Source organism: Prinia subflava, chromosome 7, assembly GCF_021018805.1.
Source record: "Prinia subflava isolate CZ2003 ecotype Zambia chromosome 7, Cam_Psub_1.2, whole genome shotgun sequence".
Classification (NCBI taxonomy): Eukaryota; Metazoa; Chordata; class Aves; order Passeriformes; family Cisticolidae; genus Prinia; species Prinia subflava.
This window is the reverse complement of record NC_086253.1, coordinates 16,202,344-16,216,864: the sequence shown is the minus strand read 5'-3', so window position 1 is coordinate 16,216,864 and position 14,521 is coordinate 16,202,344. Positions and strand designations below refer to the sequence as shown.

The 14,521-nt window shown below is 35.9% G+C and overlaps 1 protein-coding gene across 3 annotated transcripts in view; it reads right to left on the bottom strand.

Annotated features, from left to right (window-relative positions):
- Positions 1-14,521, bottom strand: part of SLIT2 (slit guidance ligand 2) — a 260,009-nt gene that overhangs the window by 225,594 nt on the left and 19,894 nt on the right. For all 3 annotated transcript variants that reach the window (XM_063401696.1, XM_063401694.1, XM_063401695.1), the window contains exon 4: positions 12,383-12,454. In XM_063401696.1, coding sequence (XP_063257766.1) covers positions 12,383-12,454 — 72 coding nt within the window. The remainder of the gene's footprint in view (positions 1-12,382; positions 12,455-14,521) is intronic.

Genomic DNA, 14,521 nt, shown 5'->3' with positions numbered 1-14,521 from the left:
TATTTTTGATTCAATGCTTAATATACACCAAACAATCATTCCTAGGTCACCCATATCAAAAACTTGCAGCTCCCTGCAGGCCAGTCAGCTTCCTGATTCAACTACATTTCTCCCAGTTTTGCTTTTTGTTCTTCCCACTATACATGCACCCATGATACTGATATTATTTTGCTATTCCACTCATATAAATAGGTTAACAGCACATACTAATTTTAAAGCCTTCCCTACAACTCAAATCAGTTTCCATTTTCTTTCATTTGGCTGAGGAAAAAGACAAAATAGGTTTTGCAACCTGATTCACAAGAACAGAAAAAACCCTCGGTTTAGCCAAATATTAGTGAAATATTTTTAATGTTGCAACAAAATGGAAAAAATATCCATTTGAAGTGAACTTCTCATAAAATTAACTAGCAAAGTAATAAACCACATCACCATCAGTTTTGCAAAACTCCATAACAAAGTTCGAAATAGTTTCCATTTCCTGCAGTGCCTTTGATATGTATACATGAAATGGCATGGTGTTGTTCCATGCTGCACATTTACAGCTATTATTAAGTCTTTCACAATAGTTTTTTCCCCAGTGATTACAAGCTTTAGCTTGCCATATTTTGTATTTCCCCACAATCTCTAGTGTCTATCCACAGAAGAAATAATTCCAGCATACTTTATCATTATTATTATTTCAAATCCCTCACTATTATTTCCACTACTGAAATTTACTGGTGGGCTGTTTAAACAGTTTAGATCAGCAATCTATTAATAGACTACAAAACAATTGACCAAATACATACTTCACCCCAGTATCTAAAAGATCAGGAATATGTGGCACAACTGGCCATGCCCCAGCAGCTTTGAACACAGCATATAGTTTTATATGCAAGAATCCAAAGGTGATGGTACACTGCATGTTGCAAAACTGCTTCATCTTAACATGGCATGGTAGTTGAACAAATTTTACCAACAGTAATCTTTATTATAGATCTTAAAAACAGTTGCACAATTTTGTGATTATTTCCTAGTCCAAGACTTACAACACGGTAAAAGATTCTCTTCTTTTACACAGGTAGAGCCACAGTTATCAGCCAGAACAGTGAAGATGACCTGCTGGCACTTAGACCCTCAAATCTGAATGTGTGTGGCTATCCTCACTAGCAAGGCAAGGAAAACCAGCATTGCAGTTACGATTTTGTTATAATTGAAATTTAAATTTGGCATCTGCTAAACTTGCCTACAAAACTAAAATCCTGCCATGACATATCTCTGTATTCTGTGCCAGATGAGCAGTTTTGGCTTGCACACCTCTGACACAAACACTGTACCAGAGATCAAGTGGCAAAGCATTCCTCTACAGATTTGGTAATCTGTCCACTTCACAAAAGTTCTGTTTTGTCGTTTTTAGAAATTACTCTGACATAAAAAAGTATTTATTGCTTTTTGACTGGTATTTTTATTGTGTTGTAGGCACATAAGTGACCAGGAAAGTACTATTGCTATAAGTTATGGCATAGGAGAGTTACACAGAAGTATTTGCTCTATTGAATTTACAGACATTACTAAAATCTAGAAGGGCCTTAAGCCTCTTGCCTTTTGCAAAGAATGCACAATTCAAAAAGAACACAGACAATATGACAGAATCAATTAATCATTGAGTAGATTTAACATTTACGCAGAAGTAGTAAGGACCAGAGAGGAATTTTCTCCATTCTCAGAAATTATCACTGCTTTCATGCATTATACATGCATCAATGCCATTTTTTAGTTCATCTAAATAACTTTCTTTAGTTCTGCTAAGCTTTTCAAATTCTTCTCTCCCTCTTTGAGACGCACATTTACATTCTTTTTCCTCCATTAAGCCTTCCATAACTTTGTATTCAGAGAAGCGGCTATTACAAATCCACCTTCATATTAGCTGTTATCCAATCTTCACTGCAACTCTTCCCTGTGGGTCTTATCAAACTCAATATGCAACCTTTGCAGCTTCAGGATCAACTATCTCAATCCCTGCCAGCTACCCACCACTCCCACAAAAAGCCACAAAAGTGGGAAAAAGAAGAGTTGATGTTTCTTGTATCTTCCCCATGTTAAAGCACTAAAAGCACTGAACAACGGCCACCAAACCTCTTCTTGTTCACGCTACCTTACAAAGTACAAGCAGCCCTTCCTTACAACTGTATGGATTACACATTCATAGCAAAAAAAAAAAGAAATACTATTGAACTGTCTGGACAGAAGGAGAAATGAAAAAGAAATGAAAAGAGGCAAAGATTTTTTCTCTTGTACATGTTACTCTGAAAATCCTCAAGGAGTGCTTAACTGAAAGGATTACCCCCCCAGTTCAGCCCCTTATTTCTTCCCCCTAAAGACTAAGGGCCCTGGAAAGCAGCCTTCGGAGTGTGGTCCTTTAGACACCCTTGAGCCAGGGAGGGCCTGCACCTGGGCTTGGCTGTAAAGATGAAAAGAGTTCTGCAAGTCCCAGCTTTATTCCCCATGAGGTGGGTCTGAACAGCCATTAGCAGAGCAGGCCTCTCAAGTGCCTGAGGGAGAGAATAAACCTGCTCAGCATTCACAAGGAGCCTTTCCCAAGTACAACCACCAGCCCTGGCCCCAAGTACCCTTCAACAGCTACAAGGATCGGGACAACAGTCTGGGTTGTTCATCATTGCAGCCCTGGCTTCACTTCTTCTCCAGGACCAAGGGCTGCACTTTGTACACTGGCATTTCCCTCACCACAATGAGAGTCCCTTTAATTGGTACTTAGATAATGTGTGTGACCTTCCCACCAGGCCTCTGAGTCCCCAGCAGCTCAGTGCAGTTTCAGCCAAAAAGTAGAAAGTGTAGCCCCAGTCTTCCTGCATGCATTGCTCATCGTAATCACTCACCAGCACAGCAAACCTACAGGCTCTGCCAGGAGTGAGAAGAGAGCAAGCTACACATACTGCAGGGTGAGCCTTCCTTTTCCATCCTAAGCGTATCCTAAGGCTTCCTTCATCCAACGCGTCAATTAAGAAATGGATATTGCAGAATTATTTTTCAATTAAGAACACTGAAGAAAAGACTGAAATTGTAATACACTGTTTTAACTCTAAATGCTCAAATATTTGAGACAAAACCAAATGCTAGTCTCTATCTGAATATTGAATTTCAACTTAATAAATATGTTCTGAGAAGTTTGAAAAATATTACGATCCCACTGGCGGATAGAAGTCTCACTGCAGCTGTAATATTTCATCAAGCGTTAGATGGTTTATGTCAGTTGCTTGAAAAAAAAAAAGGAACATTTACTGTATCAGCAGATTCCATCTGTGTCTTCCAATTCAGTTATTGACATGTGAGAAGGATATGATCATCAAAAAAAACCAAAAAGAAGACAAAATTTGTGGATCATCAATAATTGACTTAAGCTGCACTGGGCTCTTTATTATTATTCTCTTAATATGCTTTAAAATTGTGGGGTTTATTCCCTGAGCAAGGACCAAATAATAAACAAAAACCTCCTGAAACAATCTCTAAACCTATATGTAATTTCAATTTCTACTACAGTGCATTGTAAAAAACACATCAGTTGAAAAGCATCCACACTTTAACAATGCTTTCATCTAGCATTAGATCTAGGATGCAAAAAATCCCTATTCAAACGTGCTTTCTAGGGCAGCATTATTGCAGAAAGCATTTGTAGATCAAAATTACAACAAAAAGCATTATGAAGGACCCAGAGCAAATTAAATCTTTTAGATAGCCTTGACTTTGATACAAAGCAACATATGGAAGTGGATCTGTGCTGGGTAAAGTGGATATGCAATTTTGTAGTAATGTTCTGTCCCTTGCCAATTCCCTATTCTTTTTGAAGAACTCAGAAAACAGCTACTGGAACCAGAACACCATAGGATGTCTGTTTCAAACTACCTTTTTGATTTTTTCTTATAGAAGCTTGTATAGCCTTATCAAGAACATATAGACAAATCTGGCAAAACAACAACTTTATTTTTTTGTAACTACAGTAAAATTCTTGTTGATAAATTTATATAGATTAGTTATTTTCTAAGAAAAAACTATGCTTTTTATAAGAATGTACACTTTGGGAAATATTTTTAAATGGAAAAATATTGAGTTGTTTGAATGCTGTGTGAGTAACTTTAAAGGAGCTTTAAAACAAATTCAATGCATTTAAAATGCTATATAAATCAACACTCAGGATGAAGGGTCAACAGGGGTTAAACTGTCCGTCCTTCTTGATTGCCTTCATAAATGTCTTTTCTAGCTGCATTATAGAAGCAACCACAGCATAACTTGGATATTAAAACCTCCAAGGAAACCAACAATAAAAGCTGCTAAGAATTTCACAAGGTTTTTTTTTTTTTCTCTTAGGTGTTAATTAAATGATCATTTAACACTGAAATGTAAACACAACATTTTCATCTGCTGACAGCATAGCCCATTATAAATCCAGGGTAATAAACGTCCTGGTGTTAATACTCTGAACCAAGTTCCCACAACACACTAAGATGCCTTGTCATGTCTAAGGTTAAGCATCTAGACACAAAACAAAGATTGTGCCTACTCGACTTCCAGTTCAATTTTCCCATCGCCCAGTGACCTAGGTAACACTTTGAGCAATAAAGAATAAATTTAATTTCTCCAGCATTTTGTGAGGATTAGGAACAATTGTTGGCCTGCAATGACTTTTTATCCTTGGATTCTTTCTCTTCCAGAGCATTCCCCCCAGTTTTAAAAGAAAATTCTGATGGTTTAAGACACAGAACAAACAGAACTTTAAATTAGGCTTTTTTCAATCAATTGGAACTCTTGGAGGGGAAGCAATCAACTTTTCTTTGGACTTTTCTCAGCTATTCAGTGTCCTTAGGCTTTAATCTTCCACTTGTAGGAGAAACCTACCATCACAGGGGCAAGCCTCTATACTTTCAGATTTTCCCTTGGCTTGATTTATTCCTCTTTTCTGTTCTTTTTTTTCCTTTTTTAATCAAGATGACATGGCTGCACTTAAATGTCCACTCTGTGCAAGCCAAGACTTACAGATGTCCTCTTTACAACATTTCACACCATATTTCTGCACCACATTTTATTATAATGGCAATTCCTCTGACATGGTTTTTTACTTTTCATGACTTCCTTCACTGAGTTTCAGTTCTCTACTTAACTCCTGACTAAACTGTTTCCTGTATCATATTTGCCAAAGCTTTCAAGGTCAACCCTCCAGGAACAACCCAGGGCCTGATTCAGACTGGACATGAATATGGTTACAGGTGATCCAAACCCAGCCACTTTTATTTTTGTATTCAAACACAATTCTCACCTTTAACTGCTATGATGTCAACAAAGACACAGAAGATAATTATTTATGTTTGGTGTCAAAGTACCAAAACCACAACAGCTAAAGTAGACCTCGCAATTACTCTGAATACCACCACACTATTTAAATAGAGCTATGGCTCGAGTAATTATTATGATTCATGTTTTCACATTAGACATATTTAAGTGCCAGCAGCTAACAGCATAAAAAAAATTAAGCAACACAGATATTTATGTTGGTCAGGAAGAATTGCTGTAAGTTAAGTTTTTGTTTCCTTGGAGTTTAACATAAAATTCCAATTATGGTTAAAAGTGACTGAACAGTTTTGGAGTGTTTGTTCTAATAAAAAAACCCAAAAATTACAAGCATCACAGAATCACAGAGTGTTCTGAGTTACAAGGGACCCACAAGGATCAAAGTCCAACACCTGGATATCCACCTCTATAGATGCCTTCTGCTGAAATTAGTCAACTATATAACTTATTAATGCAGCTTACATAAAGAGTTAGTGACCTGCTCAGATCAGAATTAGTTTACAGCCCCAGCAGTCCATCCAATTTGCCATTTTAACCCATAGCAAAAGAAATATCACTTGTAAAAGAACAACAAAATTATGTTCTTATAATTAAAGAAATAAAGGCAAATTCAACCACAATTCAAACCACAAATTCAACCACAGCTTCCAGTTATCTCATAAGTAAAAATAAGTAAAAATATAGACATCCATTTTATTGTGAAATGCTGAGAGCATCATTTCACAATAAAATAGTTTCCAATTTCAAAAATCTCATACTATTACTTCCAGTAACAATTCGCTTGGATATTTGGTACACCATTTCTTTCCTGCACAGCACCATAGGAGGTGACACACAAATCCAAAAGAAAGCATAGCTCAGGAACGGCCAACAGATTAAGAGATTCTATACCAAAGGGTAGGAAGAATAACATAGTGATGTTTGAAGTCCAATAATTGCACAGAGAGAGAATTCATTTTCCTTTCATTTTTCTGACTGTATTTCAAAAGTTCATTCTGGTTCTACCAACATTTCCACTCAGCTGAACCTAAGGCTGAATGCTTGCTGTTGCTAGGATATAGCTACTGCAAGTTGTACACCAAATGCATATAAGCAATACTTGTTTCTTCGCTCAAAAAAAAATAAAAAATCACCTGATGAATTGTCAACATTTTTGCAACACTTCCAAAATTTTCTAAAATGCCACCCTGCCATGTCAGCAAGGCTTATGTCTGAAGTTTTTTGTTTTATTCAGTAAATTATATTTTTTGCTTCAATTATGTTTTTCTTATGTTTTTATTTTAGTCAGTCAATTATGACTTGAGATGACAGAATTTTCAATTTTGAAACATTATAGTAAATTAAAATAATGGAGAATTAAAACTTAAGGTAGAAGCCAGTGATGGACCAGAAAAAATGTGAAAATGCAAATTAAATTGCATAAAGTATTTGAGCTCCTAATTCCCTTTTGTCTTTATATTAAAAATGAGCAGGTAACAAAAGTAACAGTGTTCATAACATCTCACAAAAGGTTATCTCCTAGTTTTTCCATGCCAGAAATGAATGGCAGAGAACAGGTATTACAAACCTAGCACAGAGGTAACATGTTCTCAGTTACTTTGGTTTATTCTTACAGGCAATGAACCTTAACAAGTATATTTTTAATACACATTAATTATTTTATTTTTTAGCTAGGCCTGTCTACCAACTGGGGTTATACAAAAATAAACTCTCAGAAAAGTAACTGGCAGTGGCCATGCAGCATAAGGGGCCACATTCACCCAGAAAACATTCCATACTGGGGCAATAAGACCTCTTGTTTGCAAAAATGCACTGACATAGCAAACCAATAAGTGTGCTTGCACACTGCAAAAAAGATTAGTAATTACTCGTATATTAAGGATTTCTTTTTAATTACTGGCTTACAATACCACAAAGCCAGAACTGTATACTCATTTACACCTATACTAATATGTAGGATGTCTTGCTGAACAGTAATTTTGAAATATAGTTACATTCTGATAACTATAGCCACAGTTCAAGAGTGGTGCTAACAAAATAATGCTAGTATTTAAAAACTAGCTAGCAGTAGAATCACTATATTCTTGCCAAAACTTAATTGGCTAGATAAAACAATTCAAACATTCTTGTTCTTGAACTAATCAACTGTGGTAAAAAAAAAAAAAATAGAAGTCAAAACACAAGCCAGACTGATAGAATGTAGGGAAGACTTATTTGCTTCTATTTAGCCCTAAAATGATAAGATTTAATTCTATCACATGAAAAAAAAAAAAAGGAGTTGCCTTGTGTGCTTGCTGCTAGAATACACCATAAAAAAAATCATTAAAACTCAAACAAGTTTAAAATATCTCAACACACTATCATGGGGAGGATATAGCAATAAAGTAACTTCATAATTCATGCTTGAATAAATGTTTCTTAAATTTTTGTCCATCCAGCCCACCTCTGCAATACAGTGGAGTGCACTGTAATGTTACTGCAGCACAGTGGAAACCAACCCACTGCGCTTACCTGACAGCAGTTCCATTAACAATCTACTCTCCAAAGGGGAAAAATTATTAAATATTGCCTTTTCAAAAGGGGAAACTCATCTTTGCTCCTCATTTGATTTAACACCTGGAGCAGCTGTTTGCAGTTGGAATATTTCAGAGGCTTTGAGATAATGAGCATTTTTCTAATGAGTGATTCTTTTATTGAGTTGTAAAAATGGATTCAGACTGAAGATAAGTGACTTTTCTACAAAATTATGACCATAGTCTCACTTACCGTGATTAATGTATAAAAAAAATGACAAAATCATAAATTGCACCTTAACAATCAGGAGTCCAGCAGTTAAAAATATTTAAAAGTCCTTGTTTTAACACCTTACACGCACCATCTTATTATCTTTTTCCCTTATCTGATGTGGTTGGTTTTGTGGGTTTTTGTGGGGGGTTTTTTTTGGTTTTTTTTTTTTGTTTGTTTGTTTTGTTTTGGTGTTTTTTTGTCTTTTTTTTTTGTTTGGTTGGTTTTTTGGGGGTTTTTTTTGGTTTTGTTTTGTTTGTTTTGGTTTTTTGGGGGGTTTTTTGGGGGGGTTTTGGGGTTTTTTGTTTGGGATTTTTTTTGTTTTGGTTTGGTTTTTTGGTGGGGTTTTTTTGTTTGTTTTGTTTTGGTTTTTTTCCCTCCCCTTTTTGTTTTCTCTCTCGGCCAAGGTAAAAGCAAAGCAGCTCTCAGCAGGTGATGCCAGGGGCACCTCCAGCGCCAGCGGCCGCGGGCCGGGCGCGGGCTGCGGGCCGGGAGGGGAACGATGCCGGCCGGCCGGACAACGGTAACCCCGGCAACTGCAACCTGCAATTCCTGCTCACCATTGTGCGATTTATTGTGGCAGGGGCCAAAGAGGCCAAGAGTAAAATGAAGCAGAGAACTATGGTGTCTGACACATCTAGTACCACACACTTTAATCATAGCTGGCAGAAATTAATTCAGGAGGAATTTTTGCGATGGCCCCCCGTACAGCATGTTTTGTTGTTGCTGCTGCTGCTGCTGTTGTTCTGGCCTAAGATAATTTTTTGCAGGTTTTTTTTTTTGATGTTTAGTACTTTTTTCCCTGTAATTATTTGCTGTTAGGAGTTTTTTTAGTGACTAACAGACACCTCAAAATTGATGCTTATTAATCAGACCACATTAAGTTTTGGAGATTTTTTTCCCTTTAGAGGAGAAATATTCAAAGTGTGTACCTTCAAGTGCATATATTAAAAGAAAAACATATACAAGACTACATCCACTGCAAAGGTTGATTTTTTTTTCATGGCCAACATTGCCTAACTTACACAGATATTAGTCAGTAAAGAAACTTAACCACATTCCGAGCACAAGAAATGTAAATCAAAAGGGACAAGCTTTGTGCATGTAATTCAATAACCTTCACATGCCACTGATTAATAAAGGTATTTTTTAAAACTGATTTTTCAAGCAGCTTGGGTCCAGCACTCGGTATCCTGCAGCAAACAGCAATCAATGAACTGTGATCTAACCAGCCAAAGTAAGCAGTCAAAATCTATTTGCCTCAGACAAGCACTCCCCGGGCTGTGGTCATTCTCTGGGCTAAGGTACCATCCCTGACACTACACAAAGTGGCATGAGTGGGCACACAGGTCACCAAAGAATTCCCCTCCTTGCAGGAATACTACCTGTTGAGCAAGAACTTCTATTATCATCCCAGGAGATTTCCAACAGCACCTTTATTTTAATGGTATTGCATCAAAACAGAGCTTTATGTACACTGTGCTTTGAGAGAGTGCTTGCAAGGTAAGACTGATATACCCTACAGCACTCTTCATACTATTTTTAGCATTAACTACTTCCAACTGAAATATTTATGTGAAAACACCTTTGTAGATAGCTGTTAATGGGAAAATCAGGTTTTGTTTTGACTAAAATTATCCATTTTAACTAGTTCCAGGAGATTTCTTGGAAGGCTCCTAAATGGGAAAGAAAGTAGCCTGAAAAATAATTTAGCTACCTTTGAAATTAAGTGTCTTTAGACACAGAAAATAATGCACTGTCTCTTTTAAATTCTCAACCTATTGCTTTCCTTTACTTACACTTCCCATCTGTCAACAAGTGCTTGTAATTTTATTACACTGTCCTGTAGTTTATGCAGAGTTGGTATTATTTTACAGAGTTCTGTTAATGGACTGGATAAATGGTAATGCTATTTAAACTAGTCTCCTGCTCCAGCAAACACAGCTGCAACTGTACTACTATTTCTAGGCAAACATCTTGACCTGAACACACAGTGCTCTCTCAACCCGTCCAAAGAGAAATTGGAGCAGACAGCAAAGGGAAAGCATAGCCGGCCGCTGGCGGCAACCAACTGTGTCGAATCATAACTCATATACACTGTAACCTCTTGCTTTTATATTGCATTTAGCCTACACAACAAGCATATGTGCTTCTTCACCTGGCATCTCATTTACAGCCAAGGGTCAAATGGTAATTATTATTCACAGGAGCTCAATAGCATGTTGAAACCTCGCAGTACACACATTGTTTGATTAGCTGTTAAATGCCAAAAATAAATACCAAACCCAAAGCAAAATATATATATGCATTATTGATCATGTTTAGAGAACTTGAATTCTCCTTGGAAAAATTTTTTTTTGGATGTAAATACATCTAAGCATATAAAATGATACATGTAAAAAAAACAAATCACTTTATACTCTTCAAAGGGAACAAGCTAGATATTATCTTGAAACTGACCACAAACATTCAAGTAACATCAGTGCCTTTGCTGGCCTGGCATTTTTTAGTTACAAATTTAGTGCTAAGCAGCTGAAGTTTTTTACTATCATTCATATTTTCTTTTAAACATGAATACATTATAACCAGACATTCACTTTCATGGTCTGATCAACAATAACCCTTAGGCAGAGGAAATTTAATACTGTGAAGCCAGTGATCTCTTACTTTCCTCCATATACGCTATGAGCAGTTGTGTGGTTTATGTCAAAGGACGTTATAGATTTAAGACTAGCATCTCTCAAATACGCAATTCTAAAATAAATATATTGAAATATGATTTTGACTGAAGAGTGTATCTATTTTTTGCCTGCAAATTATGGCTCATTTCTATTTTATATGAAACTAGGTAGCAACAATTACACTGTAGGTGGAATAATAAAATGATCATAAATCCCTTTCATTTCTTTCCTGATAGCAATGTCTTTATCCCAGCTGATAGAAATTATAAGAGACTCAAATTTTAATATATAATACCATATTTGAATAAATTATAATATTACAGCAGAGCAAAATATTTCTGTTTGTCAGGAAAAAAGCCTTCAGCAACTTTCTGGCCTAGTCATTTAACAACTCATTACATCTACAGGGAATTTCTGGAAACAAAGTATACATCTAAGGCAATGGAATAAAACAAAATACCCAAAGATAAACGTTTATAATAATAGGAGTAATTTGCTATTGTATATTGCTACAAGAAGGGAGAAAAGAACTATTATTTCACAATAGTAAAATAAAAATCTACTAAAAATAAAAGCATCACATTTGTTCTCAAACGTAACTCGCTATACTAAAGTGGAAACAAGAGGAATCCCGCCTTCCTCCAACTTCATTTTTCTTTTCCAAGCACACAAGCGATCAAACCCAGAATTAAACAGCAATTCAGAGGGTAGAAATCTCACCTGGAGTCTGAAGAAATGTATCAAACATATTAAAAAAAATTAAAACAGGCTGAACTGGTACAACTTGCTGAAGCCTACTTAAGCATGTCATGTATTATCCTTTCCATAACTTATACTGTAACTGAAAGTTACCATACCATTTATTTTGTTCAAATAAACTAGATTCTAAACTTTATTCCACATTTCAACTGCAACAGAATTAAGTGGCTTCTTAGAAAGGACAATGGGTCAAACCATGTATTTTTAAATACTGCCTAGAGTAAAACATTATCAAACTAAGTAATACAATCAAAACAAAACGCTTGTTCCTCGATTTGTTGTCATTTTCACTTAAGGTAAAGCATTTAATTGTTTTTTCTTCCCAGAGCTTGAGTTACTACCTTTGTTTTCTCCATGAAGGGACACAGGACTTCTTTACAGACCTAGTATTTGCCAATGCTATCATTTTTCTGGCCAAGTGTGTATAGTCACAAAAGCAGATCACAAAACCAAAGTGCTTATCTAGTGCTACATCTCTGGGTCAGAATCTCCACAGGCATTTTTTAGTTCTTTTAACACAGAAACAATTAAAAATCCCAAACAGGAGAAAAGAAAAATCAAAGTATTCTTTCAGAAAAACTTCCTTACAGAAGTAATGACAATATTCTCATACAAGTACCAGTGTCTGACCTAGATGTACTATAAAATCTAAAAAAAGGTTGCAAAGCAGTCAGAGAAAGTACTCAGTTTAAACAAAATACCTATGTTCCAAGACATTTTAACCCAATGTGAGGCAAAAGGTAAAAACTCTAAAGCAAGACACAATAACAGACCAAATCCAAATATTCCCAAAGAATAGGGCTGTGCCTACTTACAGCCTGTATAACTTCGGCGTCCCCAGAAAGAGCAGCTCAGAAAGCAACTGGAGGTTATTTCTGTTTAGGCGCCTTTGGAAAGAAAAAGAAAAAGTTGTGTTAAATTACAAATGCTACAGCAATGCAATGCAACCACTTTGAGTTGGAATCCCAGTGCTGTAACAAGCTGATTTTAAAGACCAGAAAGGTCCATTAGCGGAGACATGGTCCAGTAGTAAATTTACCATGGACTAATTACATTTTCTGGTTTCCCCCAACAGACCATATTACCTATTTTATGAAAGATTTTGAATCTCTGCAGAGTGGACCAATCACTAAGTGAGGACTCTATCCTACATAAACAACATGAAAACTAAAAATACAAAATCAGCAACGTAAATTCAATTCCTTACCAACTCTACGTTCCTCTTTGTATAATAGAGCAGACAGGTATTTTGTGACCACGAAAAGGTTCAAGGCAGCATGTATCAAGTCTATATACTTTCAGAGTATATAGACTTGAATCCAAAGATCCATATAACCTATTTATATAAATTTTAAAAAGCAAAGGAAGCTGTTACAGAAACATTATTGATCAAATAGAAGTCAAAAACCCCAAGGAGTCACAGCTTATATTTGGCACTACAAGGAGGTTTATTCATGCAGTTTTTTGCCCTTTAACTATGAAGACAGGAACTTTGAGGAAGCTAAATTAAAAAAGCAGAACCTGATCAGTTGTACACAAGACAGTGTACAGCAGAAAAAACTGCAGCTGAAATCTGGAAGGTGCCCATTTGCCTGTGAGGAGTCTCACGGAGAATGCTGGCCAGGGTCACAGCTGCTCAGACCGAGGTGACAAGATCAAAGCCCTCTGTATGTACCCACAGACAACAGAACAAGGCAAATATATTCTATCTTCATGGTTTTTCTTCAACATACAACACATTATTTTTTCTGCCATGTGCAAGTGACAGCCCTGGAGCACACAGTCATCCCAGTCAAGAAATCAAGCTCAAAACAGGTCTTTGGTTGTTTTTAAGCAATGCATCCACCACATGTGCAACCTGCCTTCAAGCAAAGCAACCTACTGGAAAAAAACCCTGCTGTGTCCCATAAAATTCATCACATGTCACAGTTTGCAATGCATGATCCCTCAATAATTCAAGGCACTCATGGAAACAAAACTGCATGGGACTACCTGATATATAGATATATATGCACATATATATATAAATATAATTGTTACAGTGGTTACACTACATCACTAAATTGCTACCAAGACATTCCACAAGGTGAAAAAAAACATACTGGGCATCAGTCTTGAAAAATTAAGTTTTAGAATTTCATAAAGGCTCAGATTTTCCTGTTTGTTAGTCTTAGGACTGAACTTCAATAATTATGTCTGTTTAGCCTCTCTGGGCTAATTTCTTATAAACATTTTTCCATATAATACTCTTTCTAGTTTAAAGGTTTTTCCAGAATTTCCCATGTACTTACACAGAGACATTAAAAATCAAATTTTACATAGCTCCATGGCTTAGTTCACTTAGTTTTTCCTCCCTTAAAGCTCAGTGTGACTACTGATGAGAGTGAAATAATCTGAGAATTATTTTTATGCACACAGAAACTACCACACTTCAAATCATCAGCAAGTAGTCAGCTTTTTGAGTTCTAGATACCCACAATTCTCCAGTGCTAATGTCAGCTTCCCTTCTGTTAGTCAAGCATCAGAAATCTTAACTTCTCTAAGCAGAAGAAACTTAAATTACACATTTAGAAATTGAAAAAAAAAAAAAACTTAGAGTGAAAGAACCAGAAAATGAAAGACTACACTACTGGAATAAGAGAGTGACAATGAGTGACAATGCATTTTAATAATTAGGGAAAAATTAATTAAATTAATGCATTTTAATATTTAGGAAAAATCTTAATCCAGCAACAATAAAAAATCTAGATTGTGATCTTGCAAGTCACATGTCGAAATTAGTAGAATGAAAAAATTCCATATGAAAGAAAGAGCTGTAAATTAATGACTACTGGAAGACTTCTGATTTGACCACCACTTAAGAAGAAAACCATCCCTACATAAATACAAGAAAGTGATACCTTTTACTGTTTCTGCATCTACTGCATTTTCAAAATAAAATCATTTAAAAATAG